The sequence below is a fragment of the Galeopterus variegatus genome, unplaced genomic scaffold, assembly GCF_000696425.1.
Source record: "Galeopterus variegatus unplaced genomic scaffold, G_variegatus-3.0.2 Scaffold58, whole genome shotgun sequence".
NCBI lineage: Eukaryota > Metazoa > Chordata > Mammalia > Dermoptera > Cynocephalidae > Galeopterus > Galeopterus variegatus.
Window position 1 is genome coordinate 893343 of NW_007726169.1, and position 13123 is coordinate 906465.

Here is a 13123-nt window from a genome sequence, read left to right on the forward strand (position 1 = left end):
GGTTTCTTTACTCAGCACAATGCAGTTGAGATGCACATTATTTTAACAGCCTGTAGAGTAATATGCTGAAAAGAATTGTTTATCCACTCTGCCACTTGGCCCCTCTAGCCAGGGCTGTTTTAAAACATTTACTGGCCCTCGGCATGCTTACTTTTGAGGGCTTTCTCCCAGTATTTCAAACACATTAAAATGCAACCATTTTTTATATTTAAGTTTTTTCCTGTAATTTTTAAAAATAATCTTTATAATTTGCTTTTGAAATTGATTGTTATGATTGTCTGTGACTCTTCACTATCATGAGAAAAATATTTTTAAAAGCAAACATTGAATTCAGCAACTAATGAAGTTCACAGGATTGTACATTGAAGACATTTAATTCCATTTATCAATCTTTATTTTCAACTTTCTTAGGTTAGAGTCAACGCTTTTTTTTTTTTTTTTTCTTCAGGTCTCAAACATTTCTGTAAACCCCTGGAAAGCTCATAGACCCTGGGAACCAGGCCCTAAGAGGCTGACATAGTCCTTCAAGAATGCCATGACTAAAGTCATAGCAGTTCCAACCTGCACCAGTGAGGGAACGTATGGAAGACTGCCCTGTCAGAATCATAACAATACCCTTTCTAAAAGTATTATATGGCAGAGTAATTCCTTTCAAAGATTTTGTCACACATACATGCCATCTAAAAATGTATGTGCAAATTTGTTCACTGCAGCAATAGTGACAATAATGAAAAACTGGAAACAACCCAGAGTCTTTCACTAAGGAATTGCTTCAACTGTGGTATATCACACAATGGAATACCATGCAGCCATGAAAAGGGATGAGGTAGACCTATACATGCTAACATAGGAAGATGTTCACAGTTAAGTGAAAACACAAGTTGCAGAAAAAGAATGTAGAGTATGCTTTCATTTCTGTAACAATGAAAATCATAATTTTAAAATGTTAGTAAATGCATAGGGGAAAAATGGGAAGATATACATCAAGTTTAACAGTGGTTACCTCCAGGTGAGGAAAGAGCTTTCATGCACGTGTGTTGTGTGTGTATGGTTGGCGGGGGGCATGTGCTTTCATTATTTACTTTTCTGTAATACTTGAATATTTTACCATTAGCATATACAAGTATTACTTTGGTAATCAGGAAAATGAAATAAACGTTAAACAACTGAAACATAAACAGGACTTTTGGAAGATGTGAACTGATGTTCCGAATCTCCAACATGTTATGGGTGAGCTGTAGATGGTTCTTGGATTAGCAGGTGACTTGTCCCCTTCTCTCAAAGTCAAAGCAACCTAAGCAAAAACTCTTCCTTCCTCTTGTTTCTACAACCACTCTCCTACCCAACTGTAATTATCCACAAAATCCAAGATTATTTGTTTCAGAGGTTTCTGGAAAACAAGATTTCCATACTGAGAAGTTAAAGAAAGGCGTGGTTGAAAGGGGAAATGGAGGACAAAGCTAGCTTTCCAAGTTCTACATGACATATAAACAATTCCCAAGCCAATCGACTATGTATCTGTTCGGACAAGACCCTCCACGTCTGGGAAGAATCTCAAATGCCAGCAGGTCAACACAGACGTAATAGATCCATGCTGTGTTAGACAAGCATGCACACACAAAGCATGTTCATAGGATGTGCTCAGTATAATGAGGTATGTTGACGCAGTCCCAGTGATCAGTATAATGAGGTATGTTGATGCTGTCCCAGTGATCTGGGAGACCAACTGAAATTTGCAGAGCCTTGAGTCAAAAACGGTCCCACGGGAGAGAGAGGCCGCTGATGGAGCCGGAAAGTACCATGTCTATCTGCTCAGTGTCCCACTGGCCTTACGAAGTCTTTTGGTGGTGGCCTGTGGGTCCTCACTTGCTGGTGTCCAGGGGGCATAGTCTTAAGCTCCCACACCTGAGGAATTGCTCAGATACTACATAAGCTGGTCCAAAGGATGCTATGATGCCATGGTGGCCCTGAAAGGGGCCTCTTTGCTTCCACCTCCCCATTAATTGCTTCAAAAACTGTTGAGTGTCCATATTTGGGTTCTCAGTTCAGAATAAGTAGCAAAGAGAAGAGAAGGAATGTTCTGCAGACCATGTAGCTTAGCTGGTGCCTCATCCAGCTGCCTGGATATCCAGATCTGCCCATGGCTTCTGCTCTCTAGACACTGGGAGGACACAGCCCAGCAGCCAGAGACAAGGCTGGGTGGCCACAAGACCGTAGCTGCCACTTTCACCTCCCCTGGCACAGCTGTCCTGGGAGGCAAGGACCCATGTAGACAGCAAAGCTCCTTTGTAAAACTGGTTTTGTTTCTTCTTCATCTAACAAATACCACTGGTGCTTCCATTCCAGTCTCTTTCACATTCGAGTGAGCCACTCTTCCTTCCAGTTCATGGGAGCTTCAGAATGTGATCAGAAGCAGCCCCTGGATCCAAGACCCCTGACCCCTCCCCTGCCTCAGGACAGCAGACTCAACTTTCCTCCAAGACAGTTTTTCAGAAGGAGCTGTTGGTGGGGAAGGACTGGGAGACGGAATAAAATGTGTGGAGACATAGCAAAAGGACAGCGAAGACAGGACTAATGCATCTTCCTGAGTTCCCTAGAGGAGACATTTATCTAACACCCAAAACACAAGGTGACTCACCCAATTTGAAGGAGGGGTCAGGGGAGGATGTTAGCCAATGGGAATGTGTTCAAGGCAAGGCCTGGCCCAGCTTTCCTGGCTCACTGATCTCCTTCAGCTATCCAGTTTGCCCCATTCCCAGGATAGTTCACTCCATATGGCCTAACATTCCTGTCTGTACGGCATCTTTAAAACTGGCCCTCCTTGCCCTGGGGACTTCTGCCTTCCTCTGGTCACAACCTGGCACCAATGTGCCTCCATTTACTCAGTCCTCTGTGGCCCCTTCCATACTGAAAACTCTCCATGCATTTCTTTTAAAACTTTTTATTCAATAATATATACTTTTAAAATAATAATATGTAACTTCCCGTCATGCCATATATTGCCCCCATTCCCCCACTGTGGAGTCTGTGGTCAGCTAGTTAACGTGGTTTGCTGGAAAAACAGGTGGCCACAGGACAAGTCAAGGGCACAGGGGAGCAAGAGTCACCAACAACCGTTCCACACACCCTTCACATTTCCCATGCTTTCTGGGTTGGGAGGAAGTCAACAGGAAGCCAAAGGCATGTGAACCTTTTACATTCGGAAGTGAGGTTTGATATACGGTGGTGGGCTGCCATGTATTCAGTTGGTCTAGTTCGTGCTTGCCAAACCTGCCACCGTTTTGTGTCTGCTCACGGAACGTGATCTCTCTACACACGTTAAGACGTTTGATTTGGTTCTTGTTCTGCTTATGGAAAAGTGGGAGGAACCGCAACAGACCTGGGGAAAGAGATGGGGAGGAGGGGAAAGACGGCATTAATCAATCTGACCGGGAGTGAGGGACGGGCCTCCACTGGGTTGAGGGGGGGGGGGGGTCCCTCTTGAAGAGGACAGGGGACGAAATGCAAGCTTGACAATCCCACGCCACTCTGTGGAAAACCTAGTGAGAACTCGCTTTATGACTTCAGGTTTCAAATGGTACCCTTTTCCTTCCCCTCTTCTGATCACCATAACAGAGGCAGTCTTTAGCACAGCCTGCTGCGAGAGGATGGGATGTGCTCTGGACACACCGTGTATGTTGCCACCAAGTCTCGTACCCCTTCTCTTGGGTCCAGGACGCTGATGGAGAAGGCTCAAAGCGTCTTGACCATTCTACACAAGTCAAGCTACAAGTTCAGCAGTCCAACTTTAGATCCCCCTCAGACCTGACCCTATTTACTGAGGACATCTTGGGACTAAGAATCAGAAGTGACTTTGTAAAATTTACTCAGAGAAAAGGTCGGGTCCAGTAATAAACGAAGAGCAGTAGGTAAGCTCAGACATTTTTAACTCTCCCCTGGAAACTCTTAGCTGTCTGGCATGGCCTGAAAACCTCATTTCTTTCCGAGTCTAGGATAGCAAAGTGGGTGGTGAGATGCCAGCAGCAAAATTCTAGAAGCACTGCCTGCTAGAATGGTACTACAATACCAAGAGAAAGGACTATGCACCCGGGAAATTGTCACACAAAAAATAATGTCATGAAAACTTTCTTTGGGTAAAGAAAGGGTCCCACTGCTTAGTATTTGAGAAAGGCTGCTTGATGCATAAGGTTAGGAAATTAATATATTTGCCTTTAAGCACTTGAACTGATTTCCAAACATCCAACTCCACAGAGGCATCAGTGGGAAGAAAGCACACTAATTAAAGATAGCACCATCTGCCAAATAATAGCGTTTGCCTGCATGTGCATGCATATGTTGCAAGGAATAGGAGTGGGGAAATCTTTTCATAAATGCAGAACACTGGGCCACAAGGTTAAAATCATGCAATAAAGCAAGATACCAAGAAGCAGGTGTCTGAGTGGTGCAACTCAGAAACAAAGAAACAATCCCACCATGACCGCGCTACTCTCCCTTCTGCTAAAGGAAAGACTTCACACCAAGGTGATTAACTGCAACCACCATACACACACCTTTACAGTTCAAGATTTCTCCCTCTCCTCCCCCAAGAGACAGGAAATACAAGATAAGGTCCTCATAGCAATGGTTTGTCTCCCACTTGAGAAGGCTGGTTATTGTCAACATTTTTATTTATGAAAACAGGATTTAACATGGCATTTTTCTTCCCTCTAAGGGCAGCAACACATAAATTATACAACAGTCATCCAGTGATACAAAGAGGTGGCCAACTGTGTCTGAAGTAGCCACTGGTAAAGGATCACAACCCAGGAAGTGTTGCTTTTCTGCAAACAGAAGGAAACAGAAGGCTCCACGGTTCTTGAAGATTATCCAAGTTTTCCACTGGATGTCAAGATATCTGTCCCAACCTCTTAGTTACCATTTACAGCAAGAAGAGCCAGCAAGTGAAAAACTGTTAATTTATTGATTCAAAGTTGTTGTTTTTTGTTTGTTTTTTAAAAAACAATCCCCAATACATGCAGTTCAGGGTAAAGTATCACATTTGTAGCACATTGTTGAGTCTTGACACAAAAGTATGTATCACTTGTATAATGCCATCATCTTTTTTCCAGCCTCTGCAATACCTGGTTGGGGGTGTTTTTACTAACACATCCATATAGCACAAAAGCATGTTATTACTGATTACTGGTTTTCTTAGCCAGATGTCTCCCTGCCACCTCCCCTCCCCCATATCCCCACCCTGGGGTTAGTTTCTAAAGGCAAGACATTACTCAGTCTTAACTTATTAAGTAAGCTCACTGACAAACTTTGGCTTCCTGTATGCTCGTGTGGACCGTGCTTTTGCTTTTGGAAAGGTTTATATTTAAACAACTGTGACTCTGACCAGTTATTACCCATTCATTTATCTGTAGGAGGGGAGTTTGCTTTTTCCTGTGGGTGCTAAGGCAGTAACACAGGTTTCTAAACTAATCATTTAATCTGAACTGGCATTAAAGGAAACTGTTAACCAGGCTCTCTTAAATGTTTCAATGCATATATAAAAATTCTTCCAATTGTTGCTTGTGTTCCAAAGTAGTTTTGCTTTCATCCTCATCAATGCAGCACCTGGGAGAACCTAAGTCATTTCCCTGAGTAGGCACAGACTGCATGACCCACGGCACCCAGCTCTCTGGGACTCAGCACCTGACTTGAGAGCAACACCTTTCAGTCCCACTGGAACAAATCCAGGGGGCAGTGCTCTCCCCAGGGCACATTCCAGAACATGAATTTGGTGCCCCCTAATTTTATCCCCTCAAAAAGTGGCTTTCCTCAACATCTACCTTTAGATTGTTTTTCTCATTGGTTTCTTTCAACTGCCCCCTACCCCGACCACTCTATCCGAGCCCCCAAGGGTTATGACTTCTTCTCTGTCTCCTCTAATCAACCAGTCTGAGAGTGCCTTCCTCTCTGCAAGGGAATACATTTTCTTTAAACCCTGTGAGTACTGATGTGTTACAGAATGTCCATTAGGAGACCCAGCAGAGTAATTGGTGTTTAAGGACCTCACTAAACTGGCATTGACACTTCTCTTATTGGTAAAAGACCCAGGATTGCTGGGTCTGTGTCTTATGCTCAATGGCTTCTCCCTCCCAGCCACCTACCACAGGGATAGGATAGGAGCAAAGCCAGCTGATAAGATCCAGGGAAGAGTGAACTGCCACCAAACCACACATGTGAATATTATTTAGCACTTAGTTCTGCTCCCACTACGAGATTTCTCAGTGGAAGCAAACTTCGCAGTTATTCTCACTTGTGGCCAACAAACGATGATACACCGATCTGGATTTGGCATAGGAACCTTTTGTTCTCACCATACCAGGTCTATGTTCATGAACATAGGCAGTACCTGAGATGATAGTATAACACTACCCTGTTCCCCACATTTTTTGCTTTTCTCTAGGAAATAATTAAGTCCTTATCATAGGCACTTTTAACTTGTTATAAGGTAATGAAGCAAACAAAAATTACTGAGATGAGTTTAAGAAAGAATATGTTAACTGAAAAGAATATTGGGTGAGTAAGTTTACCAGTGTAAATATAAGACTAGACTCCCACTCTTACCTACACACACACACACACACACACACACACACACACACACACACACACACACACACACACACACACACCCTCTTTTGGAACTCTCTAAGGCCATCTCCAAACTCTAAAATTTCTGGGGAGTGAGGTCCATCTGGACACAAAATGGTTTTGTTGACAGGTAAAAAAGGTCTGGACTAGACTCACTTTAGTTCAGAAAAGAGTGGCCCAGGTATCAAGACCAGACCCAAAAGGGAGAGAGCATTTCAAACCCAGTTATGCTCTAAGTCTAAGGCATAAAGAGAGGTAAAAAGTATAAGTGTTGGAAAAGTAAACCGTATACTGAAAAAGGAAGAATTGCTCCTGTGTCAAAGTTGCATTACAGAACCTAAGGACAGGCAGGTTAGCTGGGTTTGCACCTACTGAATCATGGTCAAGGGAGAGAGAGGCAGAGGTAAATCTGACTCTTCCACTCCAGGTGATTTTATCGCCTCTGGGGGATCCAAGGGCAAGAAATGGGGTTACTGCTTCACCAAGACCCTCCAGTAGGCTCCTCTTATCTGGTGCAGAAAGGCAACTTAAAACAAACAAACAAAAAGAGCAGGGGGTGGTGTAGAGGGTGAAAGAGAGAGAGGTAAGGGAGCAAGAAAGACACAGTGGCACATCTCCCTGCTAATAACCAACATTTTGGGATTGCCTATAAGGGCACATTACAAGGCTCTTGATAGTCCAAAACTCTGAGTTTTGTTGCCTGACATACTAACATAGGTTCAGCTGAGACCTCAGTCTTATTTTTGATTTCCAGGTAGAACAAATGTTTACTTAATATATAGAATGTGAAAGTAGGCAGGCAGTATTGATATGAGAGCCTTAACTGAATGCATTTCTTGGCTTTGGGATCTTATTTTCTAATCTGTAAACTCACCTCTATAATAAGAGAAGAGTTTCATTTGCATTTTAAGTTCCCACAGACCAAACAATAAAAATAGAATCTACATTTAGAGACAAGACCTTCTATCACTACCATTTTATTGGAATATGGAGTGTAAAGAGATGTTTCAAACAAACAATCTAACCTTATAAAAATGTGTGGCATTATTAAGTAGTTAATAAAGAAACCCTAAAGTGTGATGTGGTTGTAGACATCTCTAGCTCTAGTCTAGGTGTGTGAAGTCCCCAGAGCTGTGGCATGGCTCTGCACCTGGGGTGACAGGATTGCCTGCAAACCATATTGGTGAAAAGCCCCCAAAATAAAATCAGCCCTATTTTTTTTTTTAAACAAACTCTAGCTTTCTTTGCTAATGTGAAGGCTAGCACAATGGATCCAAAGCTTTAACACTTGCTCCAGGACCTCCACTCCCTTCCCCAAGCCACTTGTATATTCCTCCCCTCTCAGTTGCTTGAGTTATCGGATGGCCTTGCCCACACAACTCCAGTACCTGCACGCGAGAAAGACTTATCTTTGCCATCACACTCATGTATCACATATCAGAGCTTAAAAATGCATATTACCCTGATTACAGCTGGAAATTGTTTCTCATAAGGATACAAAGGGGGAGGAGGGTGATACATTTTTTTCAATAAGTCTCCTGAATAAATTCTAATAAGATGCTTTTCTCCCTCCATGACCTGCCTGAAGACTAACTTTCCAGCTTTAGTTATGGTTGTGAACAAAAAGATCTTTGTTTTACAAAGGTGCATTAAAATAGGTGCACATATTAGGGATGTGCTGGGAAATGGTGAGGTTTTCCTTACAAGGCTGCCAAAAAAAAAAAAGAAATAGCCTAAATGAAAAAGATAGCAACAAGATTTTATGGTTAGGCAAATCAACAAAAGTTACAGTGAGCTCCAAGTTATGCACTTAGCATGGGACTTTTGATGAGACTGACAGATGGATCTGTTCATGGCATTGTAAGGTTTAAAGTGAAGCCTCTTGACATCAAAAAGGACTCTTATGTGACTGCAGTTTGCTCCCAAATGAATACACTTAGAGGAAAACTGCAGGGATGAGGTACATTTCCTGGAAAGCTCATGTCATTAAAAAAAAATACATAAAACATAAATTTGTAAAAGAGCTTAAAAAAAAAATACTGTCACTGTTTTATTATATCCTTTACATAAACAAGGCTGGTGTGTCAGTACAGACTGCTGACATTCTGCTAAAACTTGAGCCTGAATCTCACCAAAAGAAACCCAGACCACAATGGAATAGATAGGAAGTCAGATATTCAGAGCTTGTTGACTGAACGGGTTACTTCAACAGTGGTGTCCTGTTAAATAAAGGTAACTGTACAACAACTCCGAGTCTCTCATCTCCCATGCATTCCAAAGGGAAGTTCCCTCAGATCCTGACTATGTGCATCATCACGCTGCCACACAGCAGCTCCCTGGAGACTAGTACTGGGGAGTTTCTTGCTTTCTTTCTCACAGACTTTTAGGTCTTTACTCTTCTTTGCATTTGGAAGGAATGATTAGAATTTCTCTTTATCACACTGTAGTTTTCCTTCAAGATGTGTGTTTGGTTGGCTGGTTTTAGTGGCAAGCATCAGTGCCGCATTACCCGTCGCTTTCCGGTCTTCATCGTGCTGCTGTGAGGCCGCTGGAAAGCACAGCATTATCTGAGCAAGGCTGGGACTGCTCCTTCACCACAGGGTCTGCAAGAAAGCAGGATGAGAGTCAGCTGACTCAGGGCTGGTAAGCGCAGGAGAGAACGCCATGACAAACCCACCCCTTCCACAGTGAGACAGAGAGACAGAGACTGACAGGCAAGCCAGGGACAGCAGATGGAGGCAGAGCAGTCATGGAATTCAGGTAGTATAAAAACCAGACACTGAAAAACTGTTCTTGTACTCTACTCTAACACTTCCTCAAAATACAAACTCAACTGCTGAGAGACACAGAAACACTAATTTTCCACTGTTCAAAATTTCTACTAATTTTATCTGTTATTTTCCTTGAATACTAACCTACCCGACACCTAATTTCTTCAAAGCATGTACAATAATATGCACTTCAGAGGAAAAAGTGAATAAAAGAGCCATTAGAAAATATCAATTTTAAGCAACAGGAGTTTAAATTTTTTTTAATTGAAATATGACATATATTCAGAAAAGTAGATAGATCATAAATTATCGGTTATAAACACCCGTATTCTTAATTTGATCTAACCCAAAGGGTAAAAATAGCTTTCTGTGCCAGAAATTGGAAAGAGGATATCTGAGCTGCACTTGGTCTGAGGTCTAGAAGGTTGAAGTGTAAGACCTTTAAAATTTGCTGTCTCCTTAAGCTTACAGGCCATGGGTTCAAGAGCATAGCAATATATTCTTCAGGAAAGGATTTAGTTACTCTCCAGAGGAAAAGAAAGGAGAGGGAAAGACAGCATATTGGTCAAGCAACAGACAAAAACTTTAAGGTTGAAAGTTTTCATCTTGATCTAGAGAGTGAATTCAGACAAAGCACTTAACCTCCCTATTCTCCAGTCGCCTCCCTGACTGGACTCAACCATCTCACAAAGCTGATAACATGAGGAGGGTTCACTTGAAACACACTTTATCAGTGGGAAGAACTCTATGCATGCAGAACGAGCAACCATATAACTGGGTATACACACATACTGCTTGATTAGACTTAAGAAGTCAGTGGTCCAGGTAGGATTTCAGTATCTTTCCATACCTGCTTTCCTTTCCTCAAATTCCTTTTATTTATTTACTTCCTTCTTTAGAAACACACTATGATTATCTTACTACTTTTAACTAATTACTTGTTTATTGAGGGGAGAAATAATCATTGATTAGGTTTCCACACCAATGTATATATTTGAAAATAAACTTGAGATACTTGTGATCTACTAGCTCAGGGCCACAGGGAGAGGTCAAACAGACTTGGGGCCTGCCTGTGGCTCACTTGGTAGAGTGTGGTGCTGATAACACCAAGGCCATGGGTTCGGATCCCATATAGAGATGGCCGGTTAGCTCACTGGGTGAGCATGGTGCTGACAACACCAAGTCAAGGGTTAATATCCCCTTACCGGTCATCTTTTAAAAAAAAAAAACCAAAAAACTGACTGGACTCACGGGAGCTATGGCCGGCCAGCGAATAAGCAAACACCTCTGGGGATCAAGACACTGATCTGGTAAGATGTCTCAATTATCAAGGACAAATGGGGCCAAATTCCAAGGAAGATCCAATACAAATACCTAGAAGTCTTTTGGATGGCCTCACAGATAGAGTGGAACACTGTTTCCTTTAATAAATTACACCCCTTAACAGCAGTTCCTGGAGACTCACAGAAGTACGGGTGCTCCATGGCCTCTTTGGCAGTCAATCTCTGTTGATGGTCATATCGTAGAAGTTTGTCCAGAAGATCTAGGGCCTCAGGGCTGACAAGGTGTCTGTTCTCACTATGGATAAAGTTTTCCCAGCGTTTCCGTGAATGTCTGAGAACAAAAGTGAAGCATTAGTATTCTGAGGCTAAAGCAACAAGATCTCAGAATAAATACTGCACTGACTACAAGCTTGTTAAATCTTATTCTTTTTCGTACCTGCCTTGCCTCCATAGTTATATCACAGCATACCAAAACAACAGTGCTTTGTGACTAGATGAACAGAATCTGATTTAGAATTTGTGGAACCTTTCTAGATTATTTTTTATGCCCCAGGCTTTTAATCAATTCTGAGTGAGGCATGGAGGTAACAGTAATTTTTCTTGGTCAGCAGATATATTTATATAGAGGGCTAGCCTCAGAAACAAAGAGGATCCATAAAACATTGTTTGAAAACTGTCAATAAAACATTTACTTTTCAACGCTATTGCAGTATACATGAAAATTCAACATGCTTTAAAATTTGCTTAAAATTTTAAAAATCCATTACAGAAAACAAGAAGAAACTATATATCTCTTAGTCAAGAAGAATCACAACTTTTGAAAATTTGCCATTAAAATATTAACATGCTATACCAGAAAGCTTTTTTCTGTAACACTATGATTTTGTTTTCCATTTTCTATTGATAAACAGGTTATCTTTTAGAGAAGTAAAACAATTAGAAGACACATGTAAACAATGTTCAAATATCTCAAAATAAATTAAATACACATGGGAATAAAGGATAAAGGATATTTCAATTTTGAAACGATTAGAAAGAGAAAAGAAAGTGATTCCGGCTAACCTTCCCACTTCTGAAACAGGGTAAGGTAAAAGCCCTCTTTCTTTCTCTCTCTCTTACTTACTGTCCCAGGATATCGTTGAAGTGTGGATCTAGGTCTATGTGATACTTCTTCAGATACCCATACAGCTCATCTGTCCCCAGAACCTTGGCAATGCGAACAAGCTGAAACACAAAGCAAACTGACCAAATCACTGAGCACACAACTCACTGGGAGCCCAGAGGACACTGTGCCAGGAAATCAGGAGAATTCCATACCACTAAATCTCCAGGGGCCAGAAACACATCTGAATCTAGAATAGGCAAACAGACCCAGGACACAAAGGTCACATAAATGCAAATTCCCAAACTGCATTTAAAATCGTAACACAACTATGACAATAATCTTCTAGAAGCTGAATAATCTGGCATTATAATCTGATGATCAGAATCTAATTTTCTTAGACAAGGAGGTGCCTGACTTCTTCAGAGATTCACTTTAGAATTTTAGCACAGATGGCCTTATCTGTCTCTCTATCTTTGGGGGACCTGGTAACCAAGACAAAATTCTGTGAAATTCTTCACCTAGAAGAAAAGCTCATATACAGACAGTGAGTGATATTTAGTGGCCCAAGGATAGTATTCTTATCTAAGGATGCTATTTTCTTGGCATCCACCCCCAAATAAGTAAGAGCCAGATGGTGATTGCTCACCTGGTCATAGTTGTCCTGTCCATGGAAGAAGGGTTCCTTTCGAAAGATCATGCTTGCTAACATACAGCCCAAACTCCACATGTCCAAGCTATAATCATACATCTGAAGAAATAAGGACAACCAATAAGTCAAGGCTGTTAGAAACCCATTTTTCTGATTTGAGTTTCTAGTCTTCATTGGACCTTTGCAGATATTTTAGAATTAAAAGCTCTCTTACCTCCAAAAAATGTGGCTGAGAAAAATTTGAAATTAGTATTTTGTGGTAGAATAATGACTGGGTTTTGAACGTATCCAAACTGACTAAATAAACAGCAAACCAGGAAAAGCCCTAAGGAACTATAAAAACAACACAGAGCAGCTCTGCAAACAAGTTTACCTGATAGTCCACAAGGAGCTCTGGTCCCTTGAAGTACCTCGAGGCTACACGAACATTGTACTCCTGAGCAGGATGATAGAACTCGGCCAGACCCCAATCTATTAATCGCAGCTACAAATATGACAGAAATAAAACATGTGAAAGAAGTGTCTCTAGATTCCTGTGCCTTAGAACAAGGCCACATCACGTTAGGTAACAATTATTTGGCCACATGAAAATTGTGAGCATGTGCACAGGTTACAAAATTACAATTGCAGCAACTGCATAAGAGGTCATTTCGAGAGCAAAGCACTTGGAATGCTTTTTTTTAAAAAAAAA

The 13123-nt window shown here is 41.6% G+C and overlaps 1 protein-coding gene across 2 annotated transcripts in view; it reads right to left on the reverse strand.

Annotated features, from left to right (window-relative positions):
* Window positions 1-2925: 2925 nt before the first annotated feature.
* CSNK2A2 (casein kinase 2, alpha prime polypeptide) overlaps window positions 2926-13123 on the reverse strand; it is a 39117-nt gene continuing 28919 nt past the window's right edge. For both annotated transcript variants that reach the window (XM_008574955.1, XM_008574962.1), the window contains 6 exons: window positions 12806-12916; window positions 12430-12531; window positions 11802-11902; window positions 10861-11009; window positions 9134-9227; window positions 2926-3379 (listed from right to left, as the gene is read on the reverse strand). In XM_008574955.1, the coding sequence (XP_008573177.1) occupies window positions 9151-9227; window positions 10861-11009; window positions 11802-11902; window positions 12430-12531; window positions 12806-12916 (540 nt within the window). In that variant the 3' untranslated portion in view covers window positions 2926-3379; window positions 9134-9150. The remainder of the gene's footprint in view (window positions 3380-9133; window positions 9228-10860; window positions 11010-11801; window positions 11903-12429; window positions 12532-12805; window positions 12917-13123) is intronic.